The sequence below is a fragment of the Triticum aestivum genome, chromosome 4A, assembly GCF_018294505.1.
Source record: "Triticum aestivum cultivar Chinese Spring chromosome 4A, IWGSC CS RefSeq v2.1, whole genome shotgun sequence".
Lineage (NCBI taxonomy): Eukaryota > Viridiplantae > Streptophyta > Magnoliopsida > Poales > Poaceae > Triticum > Triticum aestivum.
The window spans coordinates 734,157,810-734,172,697 of record NC_057803.1 but is presented as its reverse complement, the minus strand read 5'-3'; the positions used below and the strand labels follow the sequence as shown (position 1 = coordinate 734,172,697).

The 14,888-nt window shown below is 49.7% G+C and overlaps 1 protein-coding gene across 3 annotated transcripts; it reads left to right on the top strand.

Moving 5' to 3' along the window:
• Positions 1–6,937: 6,937 nt before the first annotated feature.
• On the top strand, positions 6,938–12,579 carry LOC123088439 (disease resistance protein RGA5). 3 transcript variants are annotated; one of them, XM_044510644.1, is made up of 3 exons: positions 6,938–7,084; positions 7,166–8,083; positions 8,750–12,579. In XM_044510644.1, the coding sequence occupies exons 2-3, from the start codon at positions 7,182–7,184 to the stop codon at positions 12,504–12,506; spliced, it is 4,659 nt and encodes a 1,552-aa protein (XP_044366579.1). In that variant the 5' UTR covers positions 6,938–7,084; positions 7,166–7,181; the 3' UTR covers positions 12,507–12,579. The 3 variants fall into 3 exon arrangements, with proteins under 3 accessions (XP_044366579.1, XP_044366580.1, XP_044366581.1); XM_044510645.1 differs by having other exon boundaries at positions 6,950–7,080; XM_044510646.1 differs by having other exon boundaries at positions 6,967–7,084; positions 7,172–8,083.
• The last annotated feature ends 2,309 nt before the right edge of the window (positions 12,580–14,888 follow it).

Here is a 14,888-nt window from a genome sequence, read left to right as displayed (position 1 = left end):
TGATATTCCTTTTCTTTGAAATACTGAAATAGGCAAAAAAAACAGCAATACGGGTTGGGCCTCCGGTTAGTAGGTTAGTCCCAAAAAGGATATAAATGTGTAAAATAAAGCCCATAAACATCCAAAACGGGTAATATAATAGCATGAAACAAGCAAAAATTATAGATACGTCGGAGACGTATCAATAACCATATCAGGCTCAAATGCATAAATCTTGCATAGCGCTTGCCAAGTTTTGCCTCCAAAATAGGTGTAGGTGTCTGCGTTGTATAATTTTGCGTGGAACATACAACCATGCTCGGTCTTCAAGTAAACTCTTCTAGGGGTGCGCCGTCTTCTAGGGGTGCGCCATCTTCTGGAAGCCGGCCGCGTGGCACCAGCCGGCCTAGGGAGCTGGCCATATGACCAGTCGGCCTTAGGGGCTTTGCTAGCCCTGATGTCTTGAAATGTCCTTAGGTGAGGATGAGGCGACCCAGGTTCTATCCCCTCGACAGTAGTCCCCAAAGCTGGTGAGGCACCACGGATCGCAGCCGGAGTGCCTCGGCAGTTTCCCCCTTAAGAGATCCTACGCCTTTGTTTCGTCCGGCTTGGAGAAGCCGCGTGCCAGGAGCCGACCGCTTGTTGATTTTAAATCGTCGTGGCAGGCAACAGAGAGATGCCACTAGGTAGCGTGCTCACCTCCCGTTGCTCGAACGCCACACGTCGCCAGCAGGCCAGACCTACCTGCCAGCCCACGTGCGCGACCGGATGCTGCCGCATGCCTAGGCCCGCTACTACATGGCCTCGGCGTGCGCGCGGATCCACTTTTGCCGAGGCGGTCTGTTGCCCTTCCGAGGAGGAATAAAGGTGCGCCATTAAGGCGCGGGATTTGCGGGGGCGTGCGAGACGTGGGCGTAGGTTGATGCCTAGGCCGCCGCGTTGGCTGAGGCGGAGGCCGAGGCTGCATTGTTAGTGCAGGCGGAGGCGGCAAACAGGGAGCAGGCAGAGGCTACGCCAAAGCTGCAGAGGATCCGGCTGGTGCGGGAATCCCGGAGGCCGCCAACCTCGAGCAGCCGGAGGTGCAGGTGGAGGAGAGGTAGACACCGACTGGGGGAGCCGGAGCCAACCAGTCGGTGCCAGAGCGGGAGGTTGCCAACGCCCCTATTTCAGAGGCGGAGCAGATCCAGCCCGCACCGGGTGCTGATGAGCGGGGTGACGGCCACCCCAGAGGGCTGGAGATGCCGCTGGCCGGCGCCGGGTTGGCGATGAGCCAAGCCGCGCGTCTCCTTGTGCCTGCGCCTGGTGCGGGCGACCTCTGAGCCGACGCCGGTGGAAACCGGGGCCACAAGCTCGCTGCAATCTTTAGTGGGGGCGTGCCAGCGCACACACTAGGTGTAGCCCCGAGTTCCAAGCCGGCTGTTGAGTAGGCGGGTTGGAACTTCAAGGCGTGTTTCTGACTGTCGGTGTGTTGCTCTTGATGCAAGATTATCACAACATGCGAGCGGCCGCCTACAACTCCTAGAACCAGACGCTCACCACCCAGACCGGCGAGTTGTAGAGGAGCCTAGGTATGTAGGCCGGCTGTCAGTGGGGGTGTAGCCCCTGAGGGCCGGATCTTTCCGGCAGCTTCTTGCTTTTAGTTGATATAGTTGCTGACCATTCTTCTTTGCTTTTGCAGAGGCCGCCGCCTAGCTGAGGAGCCACGTGCATGAGATAGAGGGCCAGCTTCAGGCTAAGGAGCTGGAGTGCAGCCAGGCGACCGCAGAGCACAACCGGCTCGAGAAGGAGGTGGCTGACCAGGCGACCCGACATGCGGGGCAAGTCCAGCTCCTGAAGGACGAGGGGGAGCGCCTCAAGGCTGAGTTTGGGTCCCAGCGCCCAGGCTGGGCCGACAGGGAGAAGTACCTGTCGGGACGTCTACTAGGTGATTGAGGATTTGCTCGAAGGTATGTCTTCTTTCTTCGTCGACTGGCTAGTTGCCGGCTATCGCTAGAAGCCGGCTTCTAATTCTTTTGTCTTCTTTTGAACAAAGTACCTCCTGGACACTCCGGTGCAATCAACCAGGCGATTGAGGAGCGGCGCGAGCAGTGGAGGAGCGAGGGCGTAGAGATTGCGCTGGACCGGCCCAAGAACTTGGGCGAACATTTCCTAGCCGTTCGGATGCGCCTTGAGCCGGCCGTCGCCTGCTTCGCCTGTTTCAACGCGCCAGGTCGTAGGTCTTGGAGGGGCTTTGGCCGGGTGCGCAGATCCCCCGAACTCCCAGCCGGACGGCCGACTGGTTGGAGGTGGCGTGGGAGCGGCTCGACACCTGGAAAGGCGCAGCGACACGGGCCGCCGCCAAGGCGGTACTGGAGTTCGTGAAGGCATGGTACTCGGACGTGAGCTTAGCGCAGCTGCCCACCTTCCTGTTGGGGAACGTAGCAGAAATTCAAAATTTTCCTACGTGTCACCAAGATCTGTCTATGGAGAAATCAGCAACGAGGGGAAGGAGAGTGCATCTACATACCCTTGTAGATCGCTAAGCGGAAGCGTTCAAGAGAATGGGGTTGAAGGAGTCGTACTCGTCGTGATCCAAATCACCGGAGATCCTAGTGCCGAACGGATGGCACCTCCACGTTCAACACACGTACAGCCCGATGACGTCTCCCACGCCTTGATCCAGCAAGGAGAGAGGGAGAGGTTGAGGAAGACTCCGTCCAGCAGCAGCACAACGGCGTGGTGGTGATGGAGGAGCGTGGCAATCCTGCAGGGCTTCGCCAAGCACCGCGAGAGAGGAGAAGGGAGAGAGGTAGGGCTGCGCCTGGGAGAGGTGAAACTCATCTGTTGGCAGCCCTCAAGACCTCAACTATATATAGGGGAGAGGGAGGGGGGTGCGCCCCCTCTAGGGTTTCCACCCCAAGGGGTGTGGCTACCCCCAATCCCATCTAGGGTGGCGGCCAAGGGGGGGAGAGGGGAAACTTGCCCCCCAAGTTAGGTGGGTGCGCCCCCTCCCCCAACCCTAGGCGCCTTGGGCCCTTGTGGGGGGGGCGCACCAGCCCACCAGGGGCTGGTCCCCTCCCACACTTGGCCCATGCAGCCCTCCAGGGCCGGTGGCCCCACTTGGTGGACCCCCGGGACCCTCCCGGTGGTCCCGGTACGTTACCGATAAAACCCGAAACTTTTCCGGTGACCAAAACAGGACTTCCCATATATAAATCTTTACCTCCGGACCATTCCGAAACTCCTCGTGACGTCCGAGATCTCATCCGGGACTCCGAACAACATTCGGTAACCACATACAAACTTCCTTTATAACCCTAGCGTCATCGAACCTTAAGTGTGTAGACCCTACGGGTTCGGGAACCATGCAGACATGACCGAGACGTTCTCTGGTCAATAACCAACAGCGGGATCTGGATACCCATGTTGGCTCCCACATGTTCCACGATGATCTCATCGGATGAACCACGATGTCAAGGACTCAATCGATCCCGTATACAATTCCCTTTGTCTAGCGGTATTGTACTTGCCCGAGATTCGATCGTCGGTATGCCGATACCTTGTTCAATATCGTTACCGGCAAGTCTCTTTACTCGTTCCGTAACACATCATCCCGTGATCAACCCCTTGGTCACATTGTGCATATTATGATGATGTCCTATCGAGTGGGCCCAGAGATACCTCTCCGTCAACCGGAGTGACAAATCCCAGTCTCGATTCGTGCCAACCCAACAGACACTTTCAGAGATACCTGTAGTGCACCTTTATAGCCACCCAGTTACGTTGTGACGTTTGGTACACCCAAAGCATTCCTACGGTATTCGGGAGTTGCACAATCTCATGGTCTAAGGAAATGATACTTGACATTAGAAAAACTTTAGCATACGAACTACGATCTTTGTGCTAGGCTTATGATTGGGTCTTGTCCATCACATCATTCTCCTAATTATGTGATCCCGTTATCAACGACATCTAATGTCCATGGTCAGGAAACCGTAGCCATCTATTAATCAATGAGCTAGTCAGCTAGAGGCTTACTAGGGACATAGTGTTGTCTATGTATCCACACATGTATCTGAGTTTCATATAAATACAATTATAGCATGGATAATAAACGATTATCACGAACAAGGAAATATAATAATAATAACCAATTCATTATTGCCTCTAGGGCATATTTCCAACACTTCCGCCAGGAGGCGACGCCAGAGTTGGAGCTGGAGCGCGAAGGGGTCGCCATCCACGCATCAGCCCTCGCCGAGTACACTGACGACAGCGTCTTCATCCTGGAGCAGGCTGAAAATGACACCGAGGTGCCCCATCCTGGTTTGGGCTGAACCCAAACGAGGGGGAGAACCCGACGGAGGAGATCGCCTCCAGCAACAAAGCCGGAGAGGAGGACTCAGATGAGGAAAGCGACGACGTCGCACCAGATGGCAAAGCGACCAGTCGGACCTGGTCCGACCCGGCCCTAGCCGGCGAGCAGCGAGAGATCACGTCGGCCACTACCGCCGACCAGGACGAGACCAACCAGCTGGAGGCCACGCCAGCCGGTGCTACAGCCGCCGCCGACTCGTCCGAGCAGCCCGTAGAGCCTTCGGACTAGGCGGCTTTTATCTTGTTTATGTTTTGCATGTCTTGTGCTTCAAGAACAATGTTAACTATGCGCAGTTTCACCCACTAGGGGTGTATTTTAATGAATGCTAGCTGTGGGCCTTTTGCTGTGTAAATGAATTTAATTTCCCCACATGTTTGTATGTGTTGCTGGGTTCAATTTTGCCTTTGCTTCCTTTGCCTTTTTCTTTTGCCGTGTTCTTTTGGCCGCCGCCCTGCCAGCCGGACAGTCGTGCTACAGTCTGTGGCCGGGTCAAGGACTTGGCAATTTAGAATAGGAAAATTACTTCGGCCGCTTAGAGCTTAGCTAGTCGAGCGAGAAGCCGGCCGGTCGGCTGTTGAGCAGCCGGACGAGGGAGGCGAGGGGCCGGCTTGTCTTGAATCAACGTTCTTCCTTAGACGTTTTCGTGTGGACAGTGTTTCCGGCCTTTAGCTCTTGCCAGCCATACAGTCATGCTGCGAGCTGTGGCTGGGGCGAAGAGAGGGCTTTGGCACCGGCACACTACTGATCCGACTTCGGATGGTGCCAACTTGGGCCAAGTCGGCGAGCCCCTGGGCCGGCTGACCAGACCCGAGTAGGGCAAAATAATAAATGCTCATTCATAGGAGAAGCTTATTATAGAGATAAAAAGGTAGCCCCGAGTGCGCCTGGGGGTACCTCTTGTCTTTACTTAGTACAAAAGATAGCATGGTACATCATACACTACATCAACTGTAAAATGAGCGAAAGACGTCCGCGTTCCATGGGAGCTCCGACTCCTCGCTGGTTGTGCTTCTCTTGCATGCCCTGGGCTTCTGCCCACCGATGAGGTAGTAGGAGTCGTTGCCCAGGGCCTTGCTGATGATGAAGGGTCCTTCCTAAGGAGCAGCGAGCTTGTGCTGGTCGGCTGATCGCTGAATCAGTCGGAGCACGAGGTCGCTTTCGCGGAAAACACGCGGCTTGATCTTCTTGTTGTGGTAGCGGCGCAGGCTCTGCTGGTAGATGGCAGAACGACTGAGTGCTAGCAGCCGGGCCTCTTCGAGCAGGTCGACGCCGTCTTCGCGTGTCTCCTTTGCTTCTGCCTCCATGTACAGGGTGACGCGAGGCGAGTCGAACTCGATATCTGTTGGGAGGATAGCCTCGGCCCCGTACACGAGGAAGAAAGGTGTGAATCCGGTTGATCTATTTGGCGTGGTCCAAACACTCCAAAGGACGGGCGGCAGCTCATCGATCCAGCAGCCGGCCGAGCGCTCCAATGGCTCGACGAGTCATGGCTTGATGCCGGATAGGATGAGGCCGTTTGCTCGCTCCACCTGGCCATTTGACTACAGGTGAGCAACCGACGCGAGGTCCAGTCGGATGTCCTGAGTCGCCTAGAAATGGGCCAAGGCGCCTTTGGCGAAGTTCGTGCCATTGTCGGTGATGATGCTGTATGGGATGCCGTATCGAACGGTGATATCCGCGATGAATATGACGGTTGTGGGGCCGTTCAGCTTCTTGATCGGCTTTGCTTCAATCCACTTCGTGAACTTGTCCACGACGATCAGCAGATGGGTCATGCCGCCGCGTGCTGTCTTGAATGGGCCCACCATGTCCAAACCCCATACTGCAAATGGCCAGGTGATGGAAATGGTCTTGAGGGCTGAGGCCGGCTGGTGCTGCTTGGAGCTGAAACGCTGGCACCCCTTGCACTTCCGGACCAACTCCTTGGCGTCGTCCAGAGCAGTCGGCCAGAAGAAACCATGGCAGAAAGCTTTGGCTACGAGGGATCTGCAGGCAGGATGGTGGCCACATTCACCTTGGTGGATGTCCCTGAGGGTGGCCATGCCCTTCTCCGGCTCAACGCAGCGCTGGAACACGCCGGTCACGCTACGCCTGGCGAGCTCTCCGTTGATGATTGTATATGCCCCTGCTCGGCGTTGCACCAGTCGGGCCAACACTTCGTTGGTCGGGAGCACGCGGCTCACCAGAAAGTCGCGGATGGGCTGCGCCCAAGACAGAGCTTCCACCACCGTCATGACAGCAATCGGCTTTAGGGTGGCCGGATTGGGAGGCGGTGGGTTGGAGCCGCCGCTCCTTGTTGCGTCGTGGAAGTCCCCCGGCCGGCTACAGCACGATGGTAAACGAGATGCTTCCATCGCCAAGAAAATGAACGATGCGCGCTTGGCCAGCCGGTCGCAAAAGTTTACCATTCAGCAATCACGACTTTGGCTAACCAACTTATGGTTGGATGGTTAGGATGACATTGGTATCCCCAACGCATCAGGGTTCAACTCCCGGTGCTCGCTCGCATTATTTCTGAATTTATTATTTCAGGTGCGTTCAGTGGGAGGAGACGTTCTAGTCGACAAAGGAGTGTGTGCTCACACTGATTAGTGTTAGAGTCGCTAATTGCTATGAGCACCCGGTTTTGTTTCCTTGGCTCGTACCAGCACCCATCGTTGACCAAAATTGGCGCCTTCTTCGTTCCCCACGCCTGCTGTGCTGCCATAGCTCCACTTCCTGCTCCTCAATCGGAATTTCTTGGCGTAGGTAATTCCGCCCTCCTTTTACATGTTTCGATTGTTGCTTCGCTTCCCATCCATGACTAGAATTATCTTTTGATTACTTCAGCTACAGGCGGAGATCCATGTTCCGATTTATCGGCGCTTGGCTACAGGCGGTGCTCCGGTATATTGCTGCGTGGCTTCCGGCGGCGGCGGATGATTCTGACGCCGCTGTTTCGTCGCCTCATGCGGCGATGGATTTCCCCGTCACGGCTTCGCTCGGCCCCCTCCACCGGCCGCTCCATTCCTTCAGGGCCACCAAGAACAACCTGCCGGATGGGGTCAGCGAGGGCCAGGTCCGGCGCCTCGAGGCAGATCTGGAGACACTGTTCACCGAGCTCAAGATCGTGTCGGAAGCGGACGACCCAAGCTTCACGGCCAGGTGCTGGATGAAGGAGGTGCGGGAGCTCCGTTACGACGCGGAGGACTTCTTCAACGAGGTCCCGCACTCCTCCGCCGGCGCCGGCGACGGTGCCACCCGCAGAGGCGCTCTCCTCACCACCATCCTCTCGATTCCCAGTAGGCTGAAGCGGCGGCGGCAGGTTGCAGAAGCTTTCTCAGATCTGCGGGCTCGCGTGAAGGATGCGAGTCAAAGACGCCAAAGTTTCCAGCTTGGTCCAGCGACCATGAGAGATGAATTTGGGAAAGCCAACGCCAGCCGCTCCCCCAAATTTATCGGTCTTGAGGAGTCCATGGACAAGCTTGTCAAACTGATGGCTTTTGACAGTGAAGATGCAGAGCAACAAGTTCAGGTGGTATCTATCGTTGGATCTGCAGGTGTTGGCAAAACCACACTTGCCAGGACCTTCTATTGTAAATTTGGATGGAAATTCCAGTGTCGGGCTTTTGTGCGGGTGTCGCGAAATCCAGACATGAGGAGGATGCTTTCCAGCATGCTCTCACAAATTAAGGCGCCACCGGTCCATGGCTTTCCCGATGTGCAGGACCTTATTGACCATATCAGAGAATATCTGCAATGCAAAAGGTATATATTCTAGTATCTTTTAACTGGATATAAATGGTGCATTGTTGGAAAAAAATGATAAATGTCTTAAGAAGCAAATAAGCACTACTGCAAGTATAATTTAGAGGCTATTTGGGTTGGATTTTTGAATAGGACAAGTAAACTTCTTCAATTTTCTATTGTTCATGAATTTTGATTGTAGGAAGTCGATGAATTGGGAAAAGTAGACCATTATTTCTTTCCAACACATTTTGTATGAGAGAATGACAGACCTATATGAAATCCTGATGGTTGTTAACGGATTCCTTATGTATATCTATAGAGCCCATGAGAATAGACAAAGTTGCCTCCTATGTAGCATGGTCTTAAGAGCATAAGTTTTTTTTATCCTTTTTTCCCGGTGTAGCAAATCACTTGTTCCGATTGATTACTTCACTGCCTGATGATCTTCCTTAATGGCCTTACCCTTCTCCACTGTGCATCGGCAACTCGCTAACCAATCATGCCTGTGACTTCCTCGCCTATGATATTTTAGGATATAGTATATCTTACTTTCAGATTACTAGCAATAATCTCAATTTCCTATTAATTTATGGTTGAATTTTTATTTTATCTTGGTTATGCTTTTTTTTTTGTTTCTTTGTCAGCTTGACAAAACCTGTTTATGTTGAATAAAATATTCTGCAGATACTTGATTGTAATTGATGACTTATGGGCCTCCTTGACATGGGATGTTATTAGCCGTGCTTTTCCTGATGGTGATTGTTGCAGCAGAATAATAGTAACCACGGAAATCGAGGATGTAGCACTGGCATGCAGTAGGTACCAGTTTAAGTACATGTATGAGATGAGTCCTCTTAATGGTGATCAGTCAAGACAGTTATTCCTTGGTAGAGTTTTTGAGTCTGAAAATGATTGTCCTCCAGATTTCAAACAAGTTGCATATGAGATTATCCGGAAATGTGGAGGTTTACCATTAGCAACTGAAGATATAGCAAGCATGTTAGCATGTCAGCTAAACGTCGATCAATGGAAACATGTAAGAGATTCTTTACCCTCTTTGAGTTTGAGGACAAACCCTAGTTCTGAAGGGTTGAAAGAAGTTCTCAACATTATTTACAATAACCTTTCGCCAAATTTGAAGACATGCTTGCTATATCTTGGTATATATCCAGAGGGATGGACTATCAGCAAAGATGAATTGGTGAAGCAATGGGTAACTGAAGATTTTGTCCGCGATGAGCAAGACAGAGAGAAAACTGCACGAGATTATTTTGATATACTTGTCAGTAGAGGAATGATCCAACCTGTAGAAAAAGATTATAATGATGAGGTGTTGACATGTACAATTCACCACATGGTACTAGATCTTATCAGGTGCAAATGTCTCGAGGAGAATTTCATCATTAATGTGAGCTGCTTTCAAACAACTCCAGGTCTTCCTGACAAGGTTCGTCGACTGTCTGTCCAATTTGGTGGTGCAAAATGTGCAAGTATACCAGCAGACTTCATGATGACTCAAGTTAGATCACTTGTTTATTTTGGGTTCTATAACTGTGTACCTTCCATTGTGGAATATAAGCTCCTTCGAGTTCTGATTCTTCATATCTGGGCTGATGAAAGCAAAATATTTGACCTCACTAGAATTAGTGAACTGTTTCAGCTGAGGTATCTGAAAATTGATTGTAACATCACTGTCCATCTGCCAGATGAGATTCGACAGCTAAAATTCTTGGAGACACTGGAGCTGCATGCACCAGTAAATGATATGCCATCGGATATTAGTTGCTTGCCATTACTTCGCACTCTGGGCTATTTTGATCTCAGCAAGAACGCAACAGAGACTGTACAGAGCCTTGGGGAGCTGAACAATCTCGAAGACCTTCATCTCACTTGGTGTAACAGTGCAGAGCCTGACAATCTGAAGAACAATATGCAATGCCTGGGCTCAATTCTCGGGAAACTCAGCAACCTCAAGTCTTTAACTCTAGTACCTGCAGCCGCCTCTCATGCAGATGTTCTGGGCGACGCTGGTGGTGCAAGCGTGCATATTTCTGGCGATGTCTTCAGCAGCGTGTCCTTTCCCCCAGCCCTTCTTCAGAGGCTTGAGCTAGGGCGCTGTTGCATCTTTTCCAGCCTACCCGAGTGGACCAAAGAACTTGGCAATCTCTGCGTTTTGAAGATCTCAGTTAGGAAGCTGTTGAGTAAAGATATAGATATTCTCAAAGGATTGCCAGCCCTCATGGCTCTCTCGCTGTACGTCTGGACTGCCCCTGTAGGGAAGGTCATCTTTGATAACGAGGGATTCTCGGTTCTCAAATACTTCAAGTTCACGTGTGCTGCCCCATGCGTGGCATTTCTGAAAGGATCAATGCCTAGTGTCCGGGAGCTTAAGATAGCATTCAATGCTAATAGAATGGAGCAATACAGCCAGATATTTCCTGGCTTAGAGTACCTGATAGAACTTAGAGAGATCACTGCAGAAGTTGGGGGCACTGGTACTGATGAATCCGATAAAAGGTATGCGGAGTCGGCATTGAGTGGCGCCATTGCCAATCATCCATGCACTCCTATAATCAGAGTACAGTGTGTAGATCAGATTTTATTTGGTGTCGTCACACAAGAACAAGAACACTGGACTCTGGACGAACAACATGAGATACAAGAGGAATTGCTTGATCCTCCCATACCAGTACAAGATCAGCCAGACAACAGCACTCCAGGCACTGATGGTAAGGATGATTTCCAGAAGTTGCGCACATACCTTCTATTGCTTGGCATCCTTGCCGCCACAGTCACCTACCAAGCTGGGACGAGTCCACCAGGAGGCTTTTGGGCAGATAACAGTGATGTGCATACTGCTGGTGATCCAATTTTGGAGGTCATCAGTCCCAAGCGCTACAAGGCATTCTTTTATTGCAATGCCACAGCATTTGTAGCATCTTTGGTCGTCATCATCCTACTCCAGAGTCAGCTGATTACCATTCGTGCCATCAAGCGTCGTGTACTGCAAACAGCGATGGCACTGATCCTCTTTGGTCTCATGGGAGCCTATGTTGCTGGAAGCAGCAGGAAGTTCTCCACATCCATATATGTGTTCGCCCAAGTCCTCGTAGTTTTCGCCTATGTTGTACTTCATACTCTATATGAGAGCAGAGCCGGGAATACTGAGAGCACAGTAGGGAGTACTGGGACTTACATGCCAGAAACCTTCCAAAATCCTAGTTCTTCTGAACCTACTCCTGAAGAAATAAAAGATTTGCAGAAGAGGCGCAAGTTTCTGATGTTGCTCGCAACTCTAGCAGCTTCTATCACATACCAAACTGGGATGAGCCCACCAGGTGGCTTTTTGGCAGATAACAGTGATGTGCATGCTGCTGGTGATCCAATTTTGGAGGTCATCAGTCCCAAGCGCTACAAGGCATTCTTTTATTGCAATGCCACAGCATTTGTAGCATCTTTGGTCGTCATCATCCTACTCCAGAGTCAGCTGATTACCATTCGTGCCATCAAGCGTCGTGTACTGCAAACAGCGATGGCACTGATCCTCTTTGGTCTCATGGGAGCCTATGTTGCTGGAAGCAGCAGGAAGTTCTCCACATCCATATATGTGTTCGCCCAAATCCTCGTAGTTTTCGCCTATGTTGTACTTCATATTCTGTTGCTTGTTAACAAGAGGCTATGCAACGATGGTCTGAGGCTACGTGCATGCATACTGGTTGTTCTGATCAGCCTCATGGGTGCTTTTGCTACTGGAAGCTGCAGAAAAGTGTCAACATCTGGCTATGTCATTCTTGTTGTTCTTGCAGTGTTTGTCTATGTCATGATTCAAGTCGCCAACACAAACAAGGGACGGAGTGCAGGTGAACAAACGGAAAGATCGAAGGAGCAAGAACAAGAACACCGGATTATGGAAAAACAACACGAGACACAAGTGGAATTGCTTGATCCTCTTGCCGATCACCTTATTTCCACTCCAAGCACACAAATACAAACCAGAGACGGTGGGCAGAATGGAGGAGCAGAGAGATCAATGGAGGTGCTGACACTAGAACAACACCACATGACTCTGGTCAAACAACACAAGATTCAAGAGGAATTGCTTGACCCTCTTCCCGAACTTCTTTCCACCTCAAGCACACAAACACAAACAAGAGATGGAGTTCAGGGTGAACAAATTGAAGGATCGATGGGGGTCCTAACACATGAACATGGGCACTTATCTCTGGAAAAACAACAAGAGATTCAAGAGGAATTGCTTAATCAAGCTCCTTCCGCTCCAAGCAGACAAACACAAGCAAGAAATCAAGTGCAGGATGGAGAAATAGAGAGATCGATGGAGGTGTTTACACAAGAGCAAGAACAGTGTACCGTGGATGTTGAGTATATATGTGTTGCATGTAGTATGTATATTGTGGCCCGCCTCCTAGTTATGTATAGTTGAGATTGATGCTTACCTGTACTTATATATACATGCACCGGCACCCCATCAATACAATGAATATTGCATTGCCAAACTATCTCTCTACATTGCCAAACTGTCTCTGTTATGCATTTTATCCATATCACTGAGACGCCTACTTCCAGCCGGTGTCTCCTACCCTTTTTAGGAACTTGAATTCATGAAGTACACTACTAGTGAGAGCTGGCGCGCTGCTGCCCGCTCAACTGGAACGCTGTGGTGAAACCTAGAACGCTCGAGCAAAGGGGCCGGTCCCGGATGGAGGGGTCATAAATGCTAGTATTTGCTATGTAATGCTATGAGGATTTCTTTTCTTTTTTGTTGTTGAACTCCGATTGTATTGTTTTCACTGATTACTCTAATTATGAATGAATGCTCGCCTCATGGGGTGGAGCTTTGTCTGGTCTTATTTTTACTTGCTATTTTCTTTGGGCAGTTCCGTTTAAGCCTAGCAAAACTTGTTTATCATTTTTGATAGCTAGGTTGTGCTCATCATATTATTCTTTGGGACTTTGGTAATTCTGTTCTGCCACCATCTTAATTTCATGTCGTAGAAGTTCGTAGATCTATCATATTGGTATGTGTCGCTGGCATGCCGATTATTAAGCCCAGGTCGCTGCTTCTGCTCTCTTCGCAATATGCTGAAGAAATGTACAGGAGCTGCAGGCTCTTCATGGACCCAGTGTGCATGCTTCTTCACATCAATACTGGCAGGGTCTAAAATGCTCCTCCTGTGGCATTTGCAACAAGGCAGGCCGGCCATCTGAATTTACAATAATCTCTGGTGCACTTTTACAATATGAACTGTTGTCCAACTGTTTTATAAAAGCAGGGATTGCAAAAGACTCTGAATGTTGGACTTGTGTATAGAAAATTGTAGAGGCCAGCTACTGCGCAGTTAGTTTATAAGGTGTAATACGTATTTCATGATTTACTTCGTGAGTTGGACCAGACATTTGTTCAAAGCAGGAAAGCAACCATTTCAAGTTCTTAGCTGATTCAAGGTTGTTTTCCAAGAACAGAAGGATGCCATCCAGCTAGCATCTTGTTTTTAGCAGCTTTAGTCAGCATTTTGCTGAACACATCAGCTACTAAGTTGAAAAGAAGAGGGGAGGCAGGATCACCATGTCTCACACCTTTAGGAGTCTAAAAAAAATCACTATTACAATCATTAATTCTAACACCTACAGGACCTTTATAAAGAAGAGGTTCAATCTTCATTCATTTTAGGTTAAATCTCCTTTGGTACTCCCTCCGTTCCAAAATAGATGACCCAACATTATACTAAAGTTAGTACAAAGTTGAGTCATCTATTTTGGAACGGAGGGCGTACATCATATCTATCATGAACTCTTTACTAATTCTATCATAAGCCTTCTCATAGTCAAGCTTAAAAACAAACCCTTCCTTATTGTTAGCAAAAACATCATGAATAATTTCATGAACTGTCACCACATTTTCCACTATGAACCTGCCTTTAATGAAGGCGGTTTGGTTTTGGGAGATAAGCTCATCACCTATCTCCCCCAACTGATTAGTAACACATTTAGCAAAAAAAAATATATTAAAGCTACAATTGGTCAGAGCAATTGGCCTAAATTTTTGAATGGTACTAGCATCAGGTTCCTTTGGGATCAAGGTTAATAAAGAAAAGTTCAGCCTATAAAGATCTAGAGAATCATTATTCCAGGCAACTACCATCAACATAAGATCCTCCCTAATAATGGACTAAAAATGTTGATAAAAGAGGAATGAGAAGCCATCAGGGCCAGGAGCCCCCTCAGCACCCCATGTTGTGGACCTCTAGTAGTAGCTTTTCCTGTGTCTCGCCACGGGACTCTGCCCATAAAAAGAGCTCCATGCAGATGTTTTATTTCCCGTGAAATCAGAGGCTATAGAAACCTTCCTGCGGAATTATAGCAGTTCGTTCTGCGAACCGAACGCTACTTCTGTAAAACTTTCCTCTGTTTTTCCTTCGTACACTTTTCTTCCACAATTCCTTCAAACCAAATGCAGCCTAGGTATAGATGTGTTGCCGATTATTCAGCCCAGGTAGCTGCTTCAGGCGATTCATGGACCCTTTATGCATGCTTTTTTGCATCAATACTGGCAAGGCCTCAAATGCTTCTCCTGTGGCATTTGCAGCAAGGCAGGCCGGCCATCTGAATTTACAATATTCTTTGGTGCACTTTTACAATATGAATCGTCGTCCAACTGTTGATTAAGCATGGGATGGAAGAAGACCCTGAATGTTGGCCTTGTGTATTGAAAAATCTGTAGAGGTCAGCTATTGCACGGTTGGTTTATACTTTATAAGGTGTGATACGTATTTCGTGATTTACTTGGTGACTTAGACCAGAGATA